The 22,557-nt window shown below is 39.7% G+C and overlaps 1 protein-coding gene across 3 annotated transcripts in view; it reads right to left on the bottom strand.

Moving 5' to 3' along the window:
• Nucleotides 1-22,557, bottom strand: part of Cfap95 (cilia and flagella associated protein 95) — a 94,710-nt gene that overhangs the window by 63,351 nt on the left and 8,802 nt on the right. For 2 of the 3 annotated variants that reach the window (XM_020179474.2, XM_074052012.1), the window contains exon 2: nt 9,327-9,435. The exons of the other annotated variant lie outside the window; for it this stretch is intronic. In XM_020179474.2, coding sequence (XP_020035063.1) covers nt 9,327-9,435 — 109 coding nt within the window. The remainder of the gene's footprint in view (nt 1-9,326; nt 9,436-22,557) is intronic. 3 annotated transcript variants of the gene reach the window in all.

Here is a 22,557-nt window from a genome sequence, read left to right as displayed (position 1 = left end):
CACCAGGCTCCCGCTCAGCCACCACTAGAGGGTTCCAAGCATGCCTAAGAGACACTCATAGACTGGACTGGACACTAAAGAACTAAAAACAACTAAGCCTGCAATCCTGCTGTTCCAGAACTGGTGATTTTTTTTTTTTCTCCCTTCTTTAAGGGCTTGCCAGCCTGGTTTGCTGTTTGATCACCCACTCTCTGCCACTTCTTTTTCCTTTATTTCTTTCCTTTTTTTCTCCCTTCTCTCTTCCTTTTCTCTTCCCTTCTCTTTCTTTTTTAACCTTCCCTAACAATTTTGTTATTATTAATATTGTAACCCAGCTAATACCAAATTACACATAGTCCAGGGACAGAAACAGTACCTAGTGGAAATATGGGAAGAAGAAAAATGGATGGAAACCGTTCTTCTGCCAAAAATAAAGTGGTTCAGGATTTAGAGCAAAATGAAGAAAATGGATATCCAGACCCAGACTCCAACAAAACAAAGATAAACTATACCAAGGAACCCAACGAAGAACACAAGATCACCCTGAAAGAAAAAATTCTACAAGTAATTAATGAGAATTTCATAGAGATGCTACTAGACATGGTCAACCAAAACATACAGGAGGCACTCAAGAAATTCCAGGATGACAAAACTCAAGAATATCAGAAAACACAGAAACAAATAAATGAAATTGTAGAAGCCCTAAACAAACACCAAACTGAAACAAAGATCACAATAAGCAGAGAGATAAATGAATTAAGGGCAAAAATTGACAATATTAAAGAAGAAGTAACCCATGATATGGAAAACCTCAAAAAAAAGAATGAAACAGAAATACAAAACAAAATGGAAGGCCATTCCAGCAGAATAGAACAGCAGATAGAATCTCAGAACTTGAAGATGAAATGGCAATTAAAGGAAAAACTGCAGAACTATTAAACAACTCAAGACCTGTGAAAAGAAAATGCAGGAACTCACTGACTCCTTCAAAAGACCAAACCTGAGAATCATGGGCATTGAAGAAGGACAATAGATGCAAGCAAAAGGAATGCGTAATATATTCAACAAAATAATAACAGAAAATTTCCCAACTCTAGAGAAAACTATGCCCATTCAGGTACAAGAAGCCTCCAGAACACCGAACAGACCTGACCAAAATAGAACTACCCCATGACATATTATCATTAAAACAACAAGTATAGAGACTAGAGAAAGAATATTGAAGGTACAATACAAAGTTTATATACAAAGGTAAATCCATCAAAATCACAGCAGACTTCTCAACAGAAACATTAAAAGCAAGAAGAGCATGGGGTGAGATCTTCCAAGCACTGAATGAAAATAGCTTCAATCCTAGGATACTTTACCCAGCAAAACTATCATTCAAAATAGATGGAACAATAAAAGTCTTCCATGATAAGTAGAAATTAAAACAATATATGACCACCAAGCCACCACTACAAAAGATTCTCCAAGGAATTCTGCACACAGATAATGAAAGCAAACAAAACCATGAAAGGGCAAGCAATAACAAACCACAGGAGAAGAAAAGGCAAGAAAGTAAAGCATAACATTGTTTCAGCTACACATAATCAAACTCTTAATCAACAAAGACAACTACATGACAGGGATCACCACATACTTATCAAAAATAACACTGAATGTTAATGGACTAAATTCCCCATTAAAAGACACTGACTGGATTAAAAAGGAAGATCCAACAATCTGCTGCCTACAGGAGACCCACCTCATCGACAGAAATAAGCACTGGCTGAAAGTGAAAGGCTGGAAGAAGATTTACCAAGCCAATGGTGTCTGAAAACAGGCAGAAGTAGCCATACTTATCTCAGACAAAGTAGACTTCAAACCTACATTGATCAAACGAGATAAAGGAGGACATTCCATACTAATAAAAGGGGAAATAGACCAAAAAGAAATAACAATTATCAACCTATATGCACCCAACATCAATGCACCCAATTTCATCAAACATACTCTGAAGGACCTAAAAACATTTATAAACTCCAACACAGTGGTAGTGGGAGAACTTAATGCTCCCCTATTGCCAATCAATGAAGAAATTCTAGAACTAAAGCACACCATGTATCAAATGGACCTAGGTGATGTCTACAGAATATTTCATCCAACTTCTGCACAATACACAGTCTTCTCAGCAGCCCATGGAACCTTCTCAAAAATTAATCATATCTTAGGGCACAAAGCAAGCCTTAACAAATATAAGAAAACAGAAATAATCCCATGCATTCTATCTGAGCACAACGCATTAAAACTAGAAATCAACAACAAAAACAGCAGTAAAAAACATGTAAACAATTAGAAGCTGAACAACACATTGCTCAATGACGAATGGGTCATCAATGAAATAAAAGAGGAAATTAAAAGGTACCTGGAAGTTAATGAAAATGAAAACACAACCTACCAGAACCTATGGGACAAAGCAAAGGCAATCCTAAGAGGAAAGTTTATAGCCATGAGTACATATATTAAAAGGACAGAAAGATCTCAAATCAATGACCTAATACTACAGCTCAAACTCCTAGACAAACAAGAACAAGCAAATCCCAAAACAAGCAGAAGGAAAGAAAAAATTAAAATGAGGGCTGAAATCAGTGAAATAGAAACCAAAAAAACCATACAAAGAATTAATGAAACAAAAAGCTGGTTCTTTGAAAAAATAAGATTGATAGACCCCTGGCAACCCTGACTAAAATGAGGAGAGAAAAAAACCAAATCAGTAAAATCAGAAATGCAAAAGGGGAGGAAACAACAAACTCTTCGGAAATCCAGGAAATCATCAGAGACTACTTTGGGAACCTATACTCTAATAAATTTGAAAATCTTGAAGAAATGGACAGATTCCTAGAAACTTACAACCACCCAAAACTGAACCAAGAAGATATTAACCACCTGAATAGATCTATAACACAAAAAGAAATTGAAGCAGCAATCAAGACTCTCCCAAAAAAGAAAAGTTCAGGACCCAATGGATTCACTGCTGAATCCTATCAACCTTTAAAGTACAACTAATACCAACTCTCCTTAAACTGTTCCATGAAATAGAAAGGGAAGGAACACTGCCTAACTCATTCTATGAAGCCAATATTACTCTCATCCCAAAACCAGACAAAAAAACACCTTCAAAAAGGAGAATTATAGGCCAATTTCCTTAATGAATATAGATGCAAAAATCCTTAATAAAATAATGGCAAACCAAATCCAACAACACATCAGAAAGATCATACACCATGATCATGTTGTCTTCATCCCAGGGATGCAGGTGTGGCTCAACATATGCAAATCTATAAATGTAATACAGCACATTAATAGCAGCAAAGACAAAAACCACTTGATCATCTTAGTAGAAGCAGAAAAAGCCTTCAACAAGATCCAACACCACTTCATGACAAAAGCTCTAAGAAAACTTGGAATAGAAGGAATGCACCTCAACATTGTAAAGGCTATATATGACAAACCTACAGCCAACATCATACTGAATGGTGAAAAACTGAAACCATTTACCCTAAAATCAGGAATGAGACAAGGGTGCCCACTATCCCCACTCCTATTCAACATAGTACTGGAATTCCTAGCCAGAGCAATTAGGCAAGTAGAGAAAATAAAAGGAATAGAAATAGGTAAAGAAACTGTCAAAATATGCTTATTTGCAGATGATATGATCCTATACCTTAAAGACCCAAAAAACTCTACTCAAAAGCTCCTAGACACCATAAACAGCTATAGCAAGGTGGCTACAAAATCAGCTTACAAAAATCATTAGCTTTTCTATACACCAACAATGAACAAACTGAGAAGGAATATATGGAAACAATTCCATTCACAATAGCCCCCCAAAAAATCAAATACCTAGGAGTAAATTTAATAAAAGATGTGAATGAACTCTACAAGGAAAATTACAAACTCCTGAAGAGAGAGATCGAGGAAGATTACAGAAGATGAAAAGATCTCCCAAGCTCATGGATAGGTAGAATCAACATAGTAAAAATGGCTATACTACCGAAAGCAATCTACATGTTTAATGCAATTCCCATCAAAATCCCAATGACTTTCACCAAAGAGATAGAAAAATCTACCTTAAAGGTCATTTGGAAACATAAGAGACCACGAATAGCCAAGGCAATTCTCAGCAAAAAAAGCAATGCTGGAGGTATCACAATACCTGATTTCAAACTATATTACAAAGCAAAAGCAATAAAAACTGCATGGTACTGGCATAAAAACAGACATGAAGAACAGTGGAACAGAATAGAAGATCCAGCTATGAATCCACACAACTATACCCACCTCATTTTTGACAAAGGTGCCAAAAATATACGATGGAGAAAAGACAGCCTCTTCAACAAATGTTGCTGGGAAAAGTGGTTATCCACCTGCAAGAAACAAACTAGATCCATGTCTCTCACCCTGTACTAGTATCAACTCAAAATGGATCAAGGACCTAAATATCAGACCTGAAACTCTGAAGTTACTAAAGAAAGGAGCAGGAAACACTCTGGAACTAATAGGTATAGGCAAGGACTTCCTCAATAGAACCCCAGAAGCCCAGAAACTAAGAGAAAGGATGGACAAATAGGACTTCATAAAACTAAAAAGCTTCTGCACAGCAAAAGAAATGGTCTCTAAACTGAAGAGAACACTCACAGAGTGGGAGAAAATATTTGCCAGCTATACATCAGACAAAGGATTGATAACCAGAATATATAGGGAACTTAAGAAGCTAGACTCTCCTAAAATCAATGAACCAATTAAAAAATGGGCAACTGAACTTAATAGAACTTTCTCAAAAGAAGAAATTCAAATGGCCAAAAAACACATGAAAAAATGCTCACCATCTCTAGCCAAAAAGGAAATGCAAATCAAAACCACACTAAGATTCCACTTCATCCCCATTAGAATAGCCATCATCAAAAACACCACCAACAACATGTGTTGGCGAGGATGTGGAAAAAAGGAACCCTAATCCACTGCTGGTGGGAATGCAAGCTTGAACAACCACTCTGGAAAAAAATTTGGAGACTTCTTAAAAATCTAAACATAGACCTGCCATATGACCCAGCAATCCCACTCCTGGGGACATACCCAAAGAAATGCAACACAGGTTACTCCAGAGGCACCTGGACACCCTTGTTTATTGCGGCACTGTTCACAATAGCTAAGTTATGGAAACAGCCAAGATGCCCCACTATTGATGAATGGATCAAGAAAATGTGGTACTTGTACACAATGGAATTTTACTCAGTCATGAAGAAGAATGAAATCTTATCATTTGCAGGTAAGTGGATGGAACTGGAGAACATCATTCTGAGCGATGTCAGCCAAACTCAGAAGACCAAAAATCATATGTTCTCCCTCAGATGCAGACTTTAGATCTAGGGCAAATGCAGTAATGTGGTTGGACTTAGACCACAAGATAAGGGGAGAGCACATTTGGGTGATATAGATATAGGCAGAAAACCCAAAACATGAAAGCATTTGACGTCCCCAGTCGAGAGGAGCTAATACAGAAACCTTAAAGCAACTGAGGTTATCATGAGGAGGGGATCAGAAACCAGGGTAAAGATCAGTTAGAGATGAATCAACATGGGTCATAACACGTGTACACGAAAGCAATGCTAGGAATACTTCTGTATAGCTATCCTCAACTCAACTAGCAAAAACGCTTTGTCTTCCTTATTAGGCTTGTCTCTTTTCTTCAACAAAACTAGTGATAAAGGCAGAACAGGACCTGCCTGGAACTGAGGAGGGAAGGGGGAAGAGTGTGGAAGAGGGGGTAGGGGGGAGAAATGACCCAAACAGTGTATGCACATGTGAATAGAAGAGTAAAAAAAAATTTCCAGGAACAGGAAGTTCTGCAAACCTATGGCCTACACTCTGTGACTAACCCAGGCTGAGCCTCCCACCCCAGGCAGGAGAAATCGTCTCATGACTCAGAAGCAATTGCCTACCTCAAGCAATAATGATTTTCCCAGTACCAGCAGGACTCCAAAACCATCCTAAGATATTGATCAGCCAGACCACAGTTTGCCCAAGACTGCTTAAGTATGCATACTTCACCCCATGCTTTTGTCCTTCCCCTATATAATCCTAAAGCTTCTGTCAGGACCCTGAAGCAGAGCTTAGATGCTGGTCCCCGTTCCTTCACAAGACTTATATACTGAATAACTCCTTTCTTGCTTCAGTACCACTCATCTACTCAAGTTGGACCCTAAGATGTTTAAGATGTTTAGTGGCTGAATCTGGCCTGCTGGGGCCCCCAGAGTCAGGCCTCTGGTCTAGGATTCCAGTAACAATTACTACCTCTTCCTGAACTTTGAGTATTTGGTAGGTCTCTTGTGCTCAGTCTCTGACTCCACCACACTTCTGGATTCCTTTTCAAAGGGCTCTAGAAGATTGTATCTAGTGGCGCCCATAGGTAAACTCCCTCTCAAAAATCCTTGAAATTCCTGCTCCTAGGGACGGTCCCTCTGTCCTCTGCCACACCAGGCACATGGCTTCTCACATTTAGGCCTTGACCCCCAACTTCTATATTCCAGGACACACATATCAATTCTCAGAGTGGTTCCCTTAAAATTCTTCCCAAATAGTAAAGAAGGGGCAGGCATCCCACAGCCAAATTAATCCTCTTTTCATCTCTTCAGGCCGGAGTTTTCAAGAACATAACTACTAATACTGGTTGAAACAAGTTTAGAGTCACTCAGAAGGTTCTACCTAGGTAGTTTAGCATCTTGCTTTAGGATGTGTGGTTTCTGGCAACTATTGAGTATTCTATCTTTATGGCTCTGGCAGAATGCTGGGACAAGCTGGACATGGTGGCTCAAGCCTATAATATCCCTGCTACTGAGGAGGCAGAGACCAAGATGATCACAGTTCAAGGTCAGCCAGGGTAAACAGTTAGTAAGACCCCATCTCAACAAATAAGCTAGGTGTGGAACTATTTATCTGTAATCCCAGCTACTGGGACGGCCATAGGTAGGAGGAGCTTGGTATAAAGATGGCCCTGGGGAAAAATGGGAGATTCTGTCTGGAAAAATAACTAAAGCAGAAAAGAGATAAGGGTGTGGCCTAAGTGGTAGAGTGCTTGCCCCAGTAAGCACAGACCTCAGTACCATCAAAAAAATCTAGAACTGGAAAAGGGACTCATCCATCCATCACACAAAGGCCTGGAGGCTCTGTATCTGCATCCACCTCTCTCTGTACACTTGGGACCTTGGATGTACAAGTCTAGGTTTAGAATCAGAATAATAATGTCTTGCTTGCCAACTGTGTAGCCTTACTGCAAAGAACAAAAATCAAGATAGATGGACCAGTACTTAGTACTCAAAAAATCTATTCAAGAAAAATGTGACTTTCTATGAAGGTATAAGAATTTCAATTTAATCAGAAATTTCCTTTGTATCTATTACATGCTCTAAACCTGGTAGAAGAAGGACAAGACTTCCATGGTCATCAACAAAAAGACACAGAAAAGGTAAACTTTGCTCTAGTTTGTGTCTTTTATTAAGTCTAGCACTAGACCACTGTAATACAGAGAAACTAGGGTCAGAAATGTTTGTGACGCTACAACTTTCTCCCACAACCTCTATGCCTTTTGGAAATCAAAAACAAGTAATTTTTAAAGGCCAAAGATCTTAAGTACAAGCCAGATGACGCTTGCCTTGCCCAACTTTCTTTTGTTCTGATCATGGCCCATGCTCCAGACAGCATGGGTGTTTGGGAAGTGGGGAGGATGGCTATGACTGGGCAGGGCATCAGGCTTGAACTCCACCTGTATGCTGACTAATGACCAAGGTAGCTTGTACAGAGGGCAAGAGAGTCTGGAGGAAACAGGAAGCTCACATTGCCCCTGAAGTTTGGGCTACAGGGCAAGAGAAAAAGCTGAGCACAGAGAAACCAGAAACCATGTGTGCTCACACGTGTGAGAGACAGTAGGGTCCTGTAAGTTTCCTCATTCTACATCCAGCAGCTGGAGCTTCAGAATAAATCTTTTTTTTCAGACTATTCTTATTCTCTGTCTCTTGCAACTGTAAGAGAAAAGGATGGAATGACTCTGCCATGCTGATAATTCATTCCCAACACCCTGGAGAGCAGAGAATCTTCTAGACCAACTTCTGATGTAGAATTATGAATTTTAGGCTATTCTTATTTCAAAAACTAGTCTGAAAATAGTCCAACCTTTAGGGGCAGAATATGATACAAACACAGTCTTCTCACACTCACATCCATCCTTGTCAAATAACCAGCTCCTCAGGTCCAGAGACCATCTGCTAAGGCTGGGCTGAGTTTTCACCTAGCTCCAAAGCTTCTAGCACTGTAGAACACAATCTGGAGATCTTTCAGAAGTTGAGTTCCTGCCTCATATTGGTGGGACAGACACTCAAGTAAGCCAAGTAGCAACCCACTTGGGGAAATTCTTACACCATGAACATTCTTTTTGTAACTGGGTCATACAAATATTGTCAGACTATTAATAGCATTAATATTTTTGCAGCTCCACTAAGACAGGTACAAAAGACTTGAAATTTAGGACCTGGGTTCAAACTTTTGCTTTCCTACTTCCTGGTTGTGAGACTGAGTACGTTGTTTAACTTCTAGGAGTTTCTTTCCCCTCCCCTGTAATTCAGAGGGGATATAACACCTACCTCACAGGGCTGTTGAGGAGGATAAAGCCGCAGGATGCCACTGTGACAAAAGCAACCAATTCTGAGCACTTGCCATACACCAGTGCTAGAGTTTGGATGTTGAATTCTCCACCTCAAAGGTTTGGTTCCCAGTATGGTGAAATTGGGAAGTATCAGGGATCTTTTAAGAGGTGGGGCGCAATGGCAGTCATTGAGTCATTTGGAATGTGCCCTCAAAAGGGATTGGGGGAACCCAGTCTCCCGTCTTTCTCTGCCTCTTGGCTTAAAATGTGACTGCTCACCCTAACATGTACGCTCGCTGTAGTGTGCTGCCCTCACCAGAGACCCAAACAAGAAGAACCAGCTGAATTTGGACTTGAACCTCCAGAATCATGAGCCAAAATAAGTCTGTCTTTACCTCAACATAGCCTGGGTCAGGTATTTTATTATAGTGTCAGAAAAGCTGGCAAATACAGTCAGGCACTCTGTTAAGCACATCACTTGCTTTGAAGGAGGTACATTTTCCAGATAAGTTTGCTATGGACACAGAGGCTAAGTCCCCTGCCTAAATGAATAAGCTAGCTAATGAGGGCCGGTTCTGAAAAATGCCATCCCCTACCCCAATTGTTCATGTTTCCTTATAACAAGAATTCCAGACATAAATCAAAGGGATTAACAGCAGCTACTCACTGGAGGCTCGTCAATTCCAAGTCGCCGATATGTTGAGTTACACAGGTTTTTCACCTCCTCAGGACCCTCTAGATCATAATCTTTGGGAAAAGCTTCTCTTTCATAGTGCCTTAAAAAAATTAAAATTCTATTAAGGAGTAAATCTTATTTATCAAGCATTGCATTCCTGCCGGGGAGGGGGCATTGGTACCAGTGGGACGAGGGAGGTGATTCATGTAAGTAAATGGAAAAATGAGACCCATCTCATTTCATTTCAATTCCAGGAATGGGGGGTGGGATAAAGGAGAGTGATGGAGGGGGTGAATTCAAGTATGATATATTTGATCTATTGTGAGAACTTTTGTAAATGACACAATGTACCCCCACCCACCACAACAATAAGGGGAAAAAAGGAAGTTTACTATCTTTGTGCTATTAACTGAATTAAAAATTTACTGAATTTGACATATAAAGTATTTTCCATCTCTTTTCAAGTAGCCGAGGCTACCTCCTAAAAACCACTGAGAAAATTTGATAAATCCAATCATATTGGAAAAGCACTACTTCTCCAGCACAGTAATTATTCAGCAACTCCAATGAACTGAATCTTATTTAATAATGTAGATTAGTTACTGACAGCAAATTCTAAAATAAGACATGGTACTATCTTAGAAAGGCAACTTGCTACTTTAGAAACTCTTTCAACCAAGAATTTTAATTACAACTTTTTTCCCAAAATGAGACAGCAAAGTATTTGTTCATACTGATTGACAGAGTGTGTTCCCTGTTTCTAAAAAAGTGTTTCAAGGAGTCTGACAATTAACCATAAGCTAAAAACAAAAACACCAGTTCTTAACAAATGTATAAGGAAGAGAACAAGAAAAGTCACAAGAATCTTTACAAAAAGGGTGGCTGGGCATTATGTTTCAAAAGGAGGGATTTGGGGAAAAGGAATGAAAAGGAAGTGTTGTGGTAAGTGGCTGTTTTCCCAGAGCTTTCTTCTTAGGTGACATTAAGGAAGATGAGACAGAGCATTCTTCAAATGGGCCTCCATTGAGGGATACAAGACTTAGGTTGTGTGAGAGACACTCGAGTACCCAAGAACTCATTCATCCATCCTGTTGTTCATCAGCAAATATTTTTAAGGACCAACTTGGTATGAATTAAATACTGTTCGTTCCCTCCGAAACTTAGGTTGAAATTTGATTGTTATGTGGCAGTGTTGGAAGGTGATTAATGCCTTTCTCTCTGGACAGGGTCAATTCTCACAGTAGTAAGCTCTCACTCAAAGGACTGGATTAGTAACCTAGAGAGTAGTTTGTTACACAGTGACACCATCTCTTGTGTGTGATCTCTTCTGGGCTTGCCTACTGTTCTTCCACATCTAAACAATGCTATGCAGCACAGGGTCCTTGCCAGTTGTGATCTACTGATCTTGGACGTCCAGCCTGCAGACCATGAGCTAAATGAACTTCTTTCCTTTATAAATTACCCAGACTCAGGTATTCTCCTACAGAAATAGAAAATGGACGGGGACACTATCACACATCAGGCATTTTGCTAGGTGCAGGAGATGCAATGGGAATGAGTCCAGTGGAGTCCTTTTGTTCAGTTATTTCCAGTCTGGCCAGACAGAGACAATTAAATAAGAAAAATCTAGAACTTCTTGGTAATCTACTAGCATTTTATGAGAGTCTAGCAGAAAGCTCTCACTTACATCCTTAGGGAGGATTCGAGCATCTTAAGAACCACAAGTGGTAGCATGAACAGGGCCACAAGTTTGAGTCCTTGTTCAGCCAGGTTCTAGCTGTGTGGCCTTGGGTAAGTCACTTTACCTTTCTGTGCTTTCATCTTCAGATGTGTAAAATCATTAGAGAAATAATACTTTTTAAAGATTTTTACAGGAATGAAAACAAAAAGCAAAGGAGAAAGGGCCTTCACATACTGCAAATCATCACAGATATCTCTGCAAAGTGAACACTATCAGCCTTCAAAATCTGGAGCATGACAATTGCAGCTTCATTTTCCATGAATGGATTTAATTTTTCTTCCAAGCTCTCATTTGGCCAGGTGGAAGAAAGCTTTAATATTGGTCAAGTCAAGTTTCCTTCCAGTTGTGAGAGGGTTTGTGTGGTACCAAGACACCAAGACTCCATCTGTATGCCATGGTTTCTCCTTGCCTGCATCTGCAGAAACATCCCCTCTCTGTGGTCCTCCAGCATCCTTCAGCATTCACAATGCCAAACGTTTTGTCATGTATCTGCAGAACACTAGTGTGTCTGCTTTTGAGAAATGTTTTCTAGGTTATTGACCATGTTTTAATTGGGTTAGTTTTTGCTGTAATTTTTTAGATCTTTATATATTCTGAATATTAACCCTCTTGTCAGATGGATAGATAATGGATACCAAATATTTTCTCCCGTTCTGTAAGGCTGTCTCTTCACTCTATTGTCTCCATTGTTGTTCAGAAATTTTCAGTTTAATATAATCCATTTGTTTGTTTGTACTTTTGTTTTCTGTGCTTTCAGAATCTTGCTCAAAAAAATACTTGCCCATCAAAGTTTCCTGAACCATTTCCCGTTTCATTCTAGTACTTTCATTTCATGTTACATTTAAATCTTTAATCCATTTAAGATGATTATGGTAATTGGAGATAGGGATCTAGTTTCATTCTTCTCCACATGGACATCCAATTCTCCCAGCACCATTTATTGAAAAGACAATCCTTTCTCAAGTATTTTTTTAAATGCTGCTATTAATTCCCTAAATCAAATTCACAGTACATTAATGGGTTGAGACCAGCAGTTCTCAGTGGAGTCTGGAGACTCTCAATTTCTGCTCTCTATTCCTACAGACAATGCAGACATTTTCTTGCAGCATCTGAGGCTGGCATGGTGACACATGTCTATAATCGCAGCTACTCAGGAGGCTGACGCAAAAGGATCACCAGTTCAAGGCCAGCCTGAGCTACATAGTGAGGTTCCTTCTCAAACAACAACAACAAAAAAACTCCCCAGACCTTTAGTTGTGGCATCTAGAAAGTAGCTGTCAGGGATACTTTAAACCACCTGAGAATGCCCAGGCAGCCATCCACAGCAAGGACATACCTGGTCCCAAATCCCATTAGCACTGAGGTTGAGAAAGCTGTGGGTAATAGCTGCATCATACTCCGCAATCAATGGTTCCCAAAACAGCGCTTCATGCAACAGCCAAACTTCCCACAGTGCAGGTGGGACCAATATAAAGCTGACAGCTGTTTATTTTGACAAGAACATTTAAAATAAAAGAATCATCTATCACCTTTAATAATAAGATCTTGAACACAAAACAATCCCACAGTCCCTTTAAACTGGATAAATTTAGCAGTGTGAAAATGTGCTATATTGTCATTACAGTTTATATGTCACTGTGGATTAGGACAAAAATATCATCCTTGACCAACCCTGGTCAGGTCTGTAGTCATTTTCAGATATTAATCCATCCAGGCATGAATTTGACAGCAGTTGGTTCAAGGCCAAAGATCCTGAATATATGTAGGCCATGCTATTGACTAATGGAAGAGCTGTGTCTTCAAGGACAGGTGGTAGGAACAGACTGACATTCCTGCTGGGAGGAGGGTTCACTGGACCTCTTGTCAATAGTGCCAGAATTTTCCTTAAGAAAAATCTTGCTTCTGCTAAAGACCTTGTCTACTAAGAGCCCGGAGCTGAATGCTATGGCTGCTTCCTTAAATGAAGCATCCTTACAGAAGGCCATTGTTTTGGACTTTTTCTGCACTAGGTCCCAGCAGTCCAGACTAAATTAGAATGGAATCACTGTACTAAATGCTACATAATCCATAAGGATGTTCCCTCTGTCTTAACCCTATAAAGAAAATAACTGAAATGATCAATCCACTTCTTACTCTGTTTCTTCTTTCTTCAATCTTTTTCTGCATAGAAAGTCAATTTCTTCTGCCGTACTCAATGGAGCACTTACCTTATTTCCTAGAAAGAGATATTGCCCGATTCTAGAGTTTCAAGTAAAAGTCAATTCAATCTTTGCACTAAATTTGTTGTAATTCTGGATTTTAACACCATGAATAGAATTAGGAATGGGGAGGGGGCTAATAGGACAGAATCCAAGCTGTAAAGTATAAGCTTGAAATTCTGACCCCATAGTCAAAAATTTGTAAGAATTTAAAGTGGATTTAGGTCAATAGACTTCAGCAGGGCAAAGACCACAAGAAGCAGGTCCCAGCCTGGACCAATACCCAGCATACCCAGTTGTATACAGCTTCCAGCCACCAGCCCTACAGTCACCCAAGCTCTCCAGATCACAATCTTCCTGTCTCCACCTGGGGCCTGGCACAGTGTCATGACTTGACAAGGGGATCTGTTAGGTCAGTTTCTGGGACCCTTTGGGAGCTTGGATATTCTTCCCGCTAAAGAGTAGCATTATTCCACATTGAATCATATCTATAAGCCCCCTCTTAAGTAAGCATAATATGATTCCCCAAGTGAGTTTCAGACCTGAACAAACTTGAATACAGATCTGCAGGCCAGGCCAGAGGGACCCAGCTCCCTGTCTATGGAGGACAGGGTGGAGTTAGGACACAAGATTCTCCTCACAAGAAAGGTGACAAGCTGCACTTTGGGGTATCCATGGTCCCATGTCCATGCAAGGGAAACAAAATGGGGTTTGCAGAGAAAACACGGCACCATTTCACCTTGTCTTAAAATCATCCATGAAAGTATGTGCCTTCTCTTTAGACTAGGAACTTCTCAGACGCAGGGATTATTTTTTATTCATCTATGTGATCTCAGTGATGAGCATAGCCTGACACACTGTAAATGCTCATTAAATCTTTCTTGATTGATTGATCAACTAAATATTCCTACATTTTCTTACTGTCACTGTAAATGCTGAAAGCAAAAGCATTCAAATGTGTCCATGAAGATAAAGAGTATCGTGGCTCAGCCTGCAAAAGCACAGACAGAGAAGGAGTGGTCACGCATATAGACAAGCTAGTTCTTTGCAACACTACCTTGTCTCCAGAGGAATTATAAATATATTTGCTGGATGGGAGGATTCTCATATATACATATGCATCACACTGATTACAGTGGGGTTTGGATCTGAGCAATATCTGACATAAGAACAATAAAAGTCAGAGCAAAATTTTAGCTTCCAGTTACTTGACAAGAGACACATTTTCTTTGCAAGTTTCAAAGACATTAAAAATGTTTAGTTAAGACTCCAGATGGCAGAATATATTAACTTTAAATTTTAGAATTATTAATGTAGTTCACAGCTATGCTGTCAGCTTTTGTATTTTCTGATGTAAATGTAGCACAAATGAAAAGAGAAAGATACCTTTCTTATTAGGTTTTATAATCATCTGCTATCTAAGACTTTAAAATGAAAATTACCCTGAAAGTCAGCTATATTCCCTGACACATTAGAAGTGTAAAACCAACAGAAGCAAAGACTGCAAAGAAATGTTTGACAATCTTCTTTAAATATTTCCTGGGCAAAAGATTTATACACCAAGGTAGTGTTATTTGGCAGCCTATTCATCCAACTGACAAATGAAGACTTTAGATGCGTTTGCAGTATCATAAAGAAAATCTTATGTTCTTTGAAGAAAAAGTGACATTTCAGACTTTGAAGGGGGACTTTGTTTTTCAATCTGTCTCATGCTATATGTAATTTGTGCATCTATGCCCTGAGTCCACAGTATTTGAAGCCTAAACTGCAGTCAAAAGAAAATCTTTTGATAAAGATGGATAAATCGTTTTCTTGACTCACCATATATTTAGTGGCATGTAAATAAGGCCTACACCATTATTAATTTTCCTCAGCATATTGGGAGGAAACAAGAGGAGTAGACAGTAGGAGGCACTGTCTACTTAACAGTTGAATAAATGTCAGTATCCTTAATGGCCAAACACATGACTTTGAGAACAGGAGGAGTCTGAATGAAGCAGGATGACAATATAATTGATTTTCCACCTGGGACACTTTTACAGGGAAATAAGATACTAATCCACCATGATTAGTGATAACTGTCCTGATCAAACCAGACTAAGGCCATCTGTCCCCCTATGTTTATACAACTGGGCCTCAGCTCTCTTCAAATCCTCAGGCACCTCTTAGGGTTTCTTTGATGTCCCTCCCAAAATAGCTTATCTTAGCTGGCAAAGGACACTCTGAGCTGGGCATGATGGTATACACCTGTAATCCCAGCACTCAGGAGGCTGAGGCAGGAGAACTGTGAGTTTCAGGCCAGCCTGGGCTATACAGCAAGACACTGTCTCATTAAATAAATAAATAAGACACTCTGGGTGGTGGAAGAGTAAAACAAAAGAGAGACTTTTAAAGTGTGTTATACACTAGTAATCACTAAAGTTCAAAGAAGATTTTTGACAGTATATTTGTCATTGAGAAGCATAGAAATCAGATGTCTCTCCTTTCCACAAACGAGAAGTAAACAAACAACAGCTTACCTGTGTAAGCTCCTGTCCCTATAGTCTCACCATTATACTAGAACAACATCAAAAGATTGTATTATGTGAGCTTAATGCCCACCTTAATGCTCATTTCTCTGGTTCCATGAGCTATTCCCCTTGAATGGATAATACAGCGTTACTTGGTTTCAGAGAAATTCATTCCACTTACATTGGAAACAACTAAACTTTTCTTCAGAGATAGAATTTAGACTTAAACACACTTTCATTATTGTTACAAGAGTTTTGGACTCCGGACCCAAACTCATGGGTTTCACAGTCGAGTCTAGCCACTTGCCCAATATGCCAAAGATAGAGACAAATATGGTGGAGGTCAGAGAAAGGAGATTTAATTGGGGGAAGAGGCATGACAGCATGTCAACCATCTTCCCCATGCAGACATTTGCTTTAGGTTTAAACAGAAGAGGAAGAATTGGGGGTTGGAGAGAGGGATGCATAAATATTAAGCAGTCTCAGTCATAGATGTGCTTCTAGGCAGGCATAGGTGGCAGCCACAGGTGGTTTGATGGCTCATTTTCTCCAGTATGGTCAGGTGGTGCCTTGTTATAATAAGAGTCATTGCTGCCTGGCAGGGGCTAGCCTGGTCTCCTGTCACAAGATATTAATCATTTGTCCTATCCTTCCTGGACTCTAAGATGGCTGCAAAGTGATTACAGGAGAGAACGGCTCAGAGTGCAGGACACAAATACAAAGTGGAGGTGGGGATACCTAGCTTTTATCTGCTTTCAGTAATTTGTGGCCTCAAGTGAGGACTCAGCGCTTTTCAACAAAAGTAGGTTTAAGTACATTACATTACGTACATAGCTACAAGAATGCACATTTCCGCCTATTCTTCTGTGAAATCATTCAAAAGCAGCCAAAGAAATTGGAAAAATGAAAGCAAACCAAGTTTTTTGGTCAAACAGGAGGTTTTTTTTGTTTGTTTGTTTTTGTTTTTTCTTTTATTAGTCATAAGTGCATACAATGCTTGGGTCATTTCTCCCCACTGCCCCCACCCCCTCCCTTACCACCCACTCCGCTCCCTCCCTCTCCCCCCCACCCCCTCAATACCCAGCAGAAACTATTTTACCCTGATCTCTAATTTTGTTGTAGAGAGAGTATAAGCCATAATAGGAAGGAACAAGGGTTTTTGCTGGTTGAGATAAGGATAGCTATATAGGGCATTGACTCACATTTCCTGTGCATGTGTGTTACCTTCTAGGTTAATTCTTTTTGATCTCACCTTTTCTCTAGTTCCTGGACCCCTTTTCCTATTGGCCTCAGTTGCTTTTAAGGTATCTGCTTTAGTTTCTCTGCGTTAAGGGCAACAAATGCTAACTAATTTTTTTAGGTGTCTTACCTATCCTCACCCCTCCCTTGTGTGCTCTCGCTTTTATCATGTGCTCAAAGTCCAATCCCATTGTTGTGTTTGCCCTTGATCTAATGTCCACATATGAGAGAGAACATACGATTTTTGGTCTTTTGGGCCAGGCTAACCTCACTCAGAATGATGTTCTCCAGTTCTATCCATTTACCTGCGAATGATAAGATTTCATTCTTCTTCATGGCTGCATAAAAGTCCATTGTGTATAGATACCACATTTTCTTAATCCATTCGTCAGTGGTGGGGCATCTTGGCTGTTTCCATAACTTGGCTATTGTGAATAGTGCCGCAATAAACGTGGGTGTGCAGGTGCCTCTGGAGTCACCTGTGTCACAGTCTTTTGGGTATATCCCCAAGAGTGGTATTGCTGGATCAAATGGTAGATCAATGTTTAGCTTTTTGAGTAGCCTCCAAATTTTTTTCCAGAGTGGTTGTACTAGTTTACATTCCCACCAACAGTGTAAGAGGGTTCCTTTTTCCTCGCATCCTCACCAACACCAAACAGGAGGTTTTAATCCCAAGATTATATCATGTGCAAGGGACACCAAAAACTGCCAAGATCCAGTCAAGGCCAAGCGGAAGATGTACAGGCAAGAGTCTGTGTAGGGAAGTCTCAGCCGTGAGGCTGCCCAGAAGCAGGAACTCACAGAGTGCCAACCAAATCACCTTTCCTGGAATTGTGCAGACAAACTATTTCACCAAAAATAATGAACTGCCTGGAACTGAGGGGGGAAGGGGAGGGAGTGGGGAGAAATGATCCAAATAATGTATGCACATGTGAATAAAAAAATAATAAAAATATACACTAAAAAAATAATAAAATAATGAAAAATGCTGGATAATATATGTATACACTTTTAATTCCAACACTCTAAAAGCCTTTAATTGCTAAAAATACACTGAGGGAATTTCCAGGCCAAGTTTTGAATGAAAGCCTGTAACCAGAGCTTCAGAGCACCACCCTGCTCCTGCCTCAGGGTGTTTGCCGACACAGGGTGGAAAGTTCAAGGATGTCAGAGTTAGAGGGTAAAACTCCAGCCCAGAGCCTACCAGAAGGGGACTCTAACAATGACAGCTACAGTCTTCCATTTATGTAAGACAGTGCACTCACAATACAATTTGCTCTTTTTTCCTGGGAATACAAGACATTAAGTCCTTGTACTTAGTAGGACCATATGAACAGTTCTGGCTAATGAAAAAAAATATGAGCAAGAATTATACACATCGTTTCTGAATTAAGAGCATGAAAGCTCTGGTGTAAGTTTTAACTCTTCTGTCAGAAGAGCCTCTCTAGATGACTATCTTCACTTGTTTCCTGTTGCTGTAACAGAATTCCACAGACTGGGTAAGTTGTGAAGAAAAGAAATTTATTTCTCACAGTAAAGAAAGAAAGAGGGCTATAGGGCTGTGAAGTACAATATTAAGGTACTGGTCTGGTGAAGGCTTTCAAAAGATAGGGAGAGAGAAAGGCGGGGAGTTTACTTTATGACAGAACCAGTCCCAAGATAACTAACCCATTACCAAGATAATAACAATTACCTAATCAACTTTTCAAGGTCCCACCCCCTCATTACCATACAGTAGCAATTAAATTGCAGCATGAGTTTTGGAGGGGACATTCGAACCTTAGCAATGACAGGACCTCAGTCAGCCTGAGTATCAGAGGATCTATGTGGAAGCATGCTCACCCCTACCAAAAATCTACAGTGGACATTGTGTGAACAGGAAATAAACCTTTATGTGATAATCCATGGAGATCCTGGGGCTGTTTAAGATTAAGCCTAGCATAGGCTAATAAAGAAATTTGCTGCAGAAGTAGAGTGAGTGTTGCTGCAATAAAAATCTAAAATGTAAGGCGAAAAGTCAAACAAAAGAAAACAAGAAACTAGAAAGGTCAGACATTTGATAGTCACAGTAAGAGAGACATCTAACTATGTTCCTAGTGAGACTGGAAAAGAGATTACAGAACTGTCAGTTCTGTGTGTGAACTGCTATTGGCTGTTTTGGCAAGGTATTTAAAACAGAAGGAGATGGATTCAGAAAGTAATTGGCTGGTTTGCACAAATGAAGTAAAGGAAATGAGAGAGTACATAAATTGCTCTCTAGGTTTTTGTACTAAGAAAAGCCATAGCTAGACTTGGTAGGGAAACTATTGGTAACTATTTCATGTGTTACTAGATGAAATTTGGGTCATTTTCCTTGGGTAAATGGGTGAGCTCAGATGGCACGTGAGAAGAGTGAGAAGAGAAATTGTACTCATTAGGTAAATCATTCATTTACCTAACGAATTCAACTCCAAGCATGCACAGAACCTTTATAAAAATCAAGAAAATATATTTTAATGTATTAACTGGAACTTAACATTTTGAAATTCTTTCTTCAATCTGGAATTATTTAGACACTTTATCAAGCAAGTGGAGTCAAAGATCAACGGAAACTGAAATTGCTGAAATCTTGAAAATATAGACGAGCGCTCTTACAAGAATCCATAATAGGTAGCCAACAAAGTACCTGTAGAAAAATTCAGAGCCTTAAGTACTTTGATCATTAAGACTGAACAAAGAAAAAATTTTAAATGAAGCATTGAATTGAAAAACATAGAAAAATAATAAGCAAACCAAAACAAATCAGGATGGTAGAATAATTCAAAATAAAGGCAGAATTCAGTGCACAATAAACAGAAAAAGAGTAGAATTAAAAAGCAAACAAAAGTGCATAACAAATTAGACAAAATACTATCTAATAAATCAAGAAAAATAGTAAGGAGATACAAAATAGAAGTATATAACATCCATTGCTTGAATATTATCAAGCAATACAAATAAATGAAATAGTGATAAATGCTACAATATGGAAGAAATTTGAAAATATTATGTGAAGTCACGAAGGACTATATTCTGTATTATTCTATTTATATGAGATACCCATAGGAAAATCTATAGGGATAGAAAACAGATTACTGATGGCTGGGGCTCAAGGGACAGAGGTTGTAAGAAGTTTGGAGAGAAAGGCTAAGGGGACCAGAATTTACACATGAGTAATGAAATGTTCTCAGATTGCTTGTGGTAATTGATTTGCAACTTTGTGAATATACTAAAGCCCAATGAATTTTATACTTTAAAAGGGTGATTCGTATGGGGTGTGAATTATATCTTTAAAAAGTTGTTTTCAAAATAAAAGGATAGAATCATTAAAGAAGAAGAAAAAAATTTAAAGACTCAGACTCCTTCCCATAACTCCATGAAAATATGTCTGGAAAGTTAGATGACACACAGAACTAAGAAAAAAAGAAATATCAAAATTTCCCCCAGTAGAGACAAAAAGTCCAAACAGATGATTTTTAAGGAAGAGCGATGTCAAATGGCATTAGATCCAGATGATTTTACAGTGGAAGAACATTTCTAATGTGTGCCTGAATGCCTGGCAGGACATTTGACAGGGCTTCACCAGCTTACTTGTCAGAGCTGAAGGGGCAGGTGCTGGAGCAGTGAGGAAGACCTAGCACCTCACATTCACCACTATGACTTCGACAGAAGTCAAGCAGAGGTGGTCTTTCCAAACTATTTATATTTGTTATAGAATTGTTTAACACAGAAAGAAAAATTCCAACTTAAAAAACAAAAAAGCGATCTTTGCAGACTAAAGTTTTCTAATTCCACAACATGCATTTTTTTGAGGCTGGGGTGGAAGGCCACAACAGACCCATCTCTAGGAGACTGCCTGTGGCGGCTCGTCGGTTGCTTTCCCGGCATGCATCCCCACAAGAAGAACAGGTGGCACTGACCTCTGAAAGCTCAGGATTCTTGGAGCATAGTGAGGGGGCAGTCCTCTGTCATGACTGAGTTACTGGGTGTACTAGGGGTGGTTCTGTTCTTACCCTTATGGTGAAAAGCCACTTGAAAACTGGCTAAGGTGCTGGCTGTAGATGTACCCTTGCTGTTTCCACCATCTGACTGTGGGCTTCTGGATATGTAAATTACACACTGGATGGATGGATAAGTGCTACTAAGATGCTATCGCCGCCCCCAGACTGAGTCACAATTCGTACAGTCACATGCTCTATATCGCGAGATATCAGTCAATGAAACAAAGAATATTGCCCACATGTGTTTCCAAAGACTCTTGGGGGAGGGATGGTACTGCTCTCAGTTGAAAACGAACATACTAGGCTTTAGTTCCCCTGCAGACCCTAGGGGCTAGGTGAACCCCCTCCCACGATGAACCACTTTATCTGGTCCAACAGGCCTAAGTGAAATGCCTCTTCTGGATGCTGCCGGAATACCCTGCTCACCTCTGATCATAAAATGTATCACAGCGCACTATAATTGGTCAGTTAACCCTCCCCACCCCTGACTCACAATCATTTCTGGAGTCCTAAAGACATAGAGAACAATCAGTATCACCCAGCAGAGTGCCTTTGGCATACATAACAACAGCTCAATAAATATATTTTTAACTCTTTTTTTGTGGGGGGTGCTGGGGATCCAGCATAGGTCCTACATATGTGAGCAAGTACTCTACACCGAGCTATACCCCTAGACCTCAATAAATATATTTTTAATGAATGCCATTCACAGAAGAGCTCTTCATCTACAAAGGAAATGATAGAAGGGGGAAAAAACTTAGTAACTTTTTAAAGCTCATTTAACGTTTCTGGCTTCTGACTGAGAAGGTCATAGTTTCAAGTGTTTAAAAAACTGTGACAAGTTGATTAACTTTTTTGTTGTTGTTGTTGGCAGAATTGGATTTTGAATGCAAAGCTTCATGCTTGTAAAGCAGATGATTTATCACTTGAGCCACACCTCTAATCCACTTTGCTCTGGCCTCAGGAACTATTTGCCCAGGCTGGCCTCCAACCATGATCCTCCTGACCTCAGCCTCTCAAGTAGCTAGTGTTGTGGCAATATTGTCAGAGGAGAAACCAAGCAACACTCGGAGGAGTGGAGAACTCAGATTTTAATTTTTATGCTAGCGGGCCCAGATGTGTACCAGTGTCTGAGCCCCAAACAAAGGATTCACGGGATATTTAAAAGGCAGTGCAGGGTATCAGGTTACAAGGAATGTGCTCTCCCATAAAGTAGGGCTAGTAGTGGGTTAGAGACCTAAGGTTTAGATAAGAGCAGCGGGGGAGGCCTGCTTTGGAAAGTTTATTTACAAGTGGAGACAAAGGAAGGCAGGAATGGGTGCTTATCTCTGCATGGTGCCTTTCATCTTGGTCCCAAACTTTTGCATGGCTCTAATGGGCAATTCCTCACAGCTCTGTCCAAGGTTACAGCTTTTAATTGACACTTTACCATGTTTTACAACCCTGTTTCAAGGCTATCTTCCTCTTCACTAGGATTACAGACATGAGCCACTGGTGCTGGCTATTACATTTTAA

This window comes from Castor canadensis, chromosome 13 (assembly GCF_047511655.1).
Source record: "Castor canadensis chromosome 13, mCasCan1.hap1v2, whole genome shotgun sequence".
Classification (NCBI taxonomy): Eukaryota; Metazoa; Chordata; class Mammalia; order Rodentia; family Castoridae; genus Castor; species Castor canadensis.
This window is presented reverse-complemented; position numbering and strand designations above follow the sequence as displayed.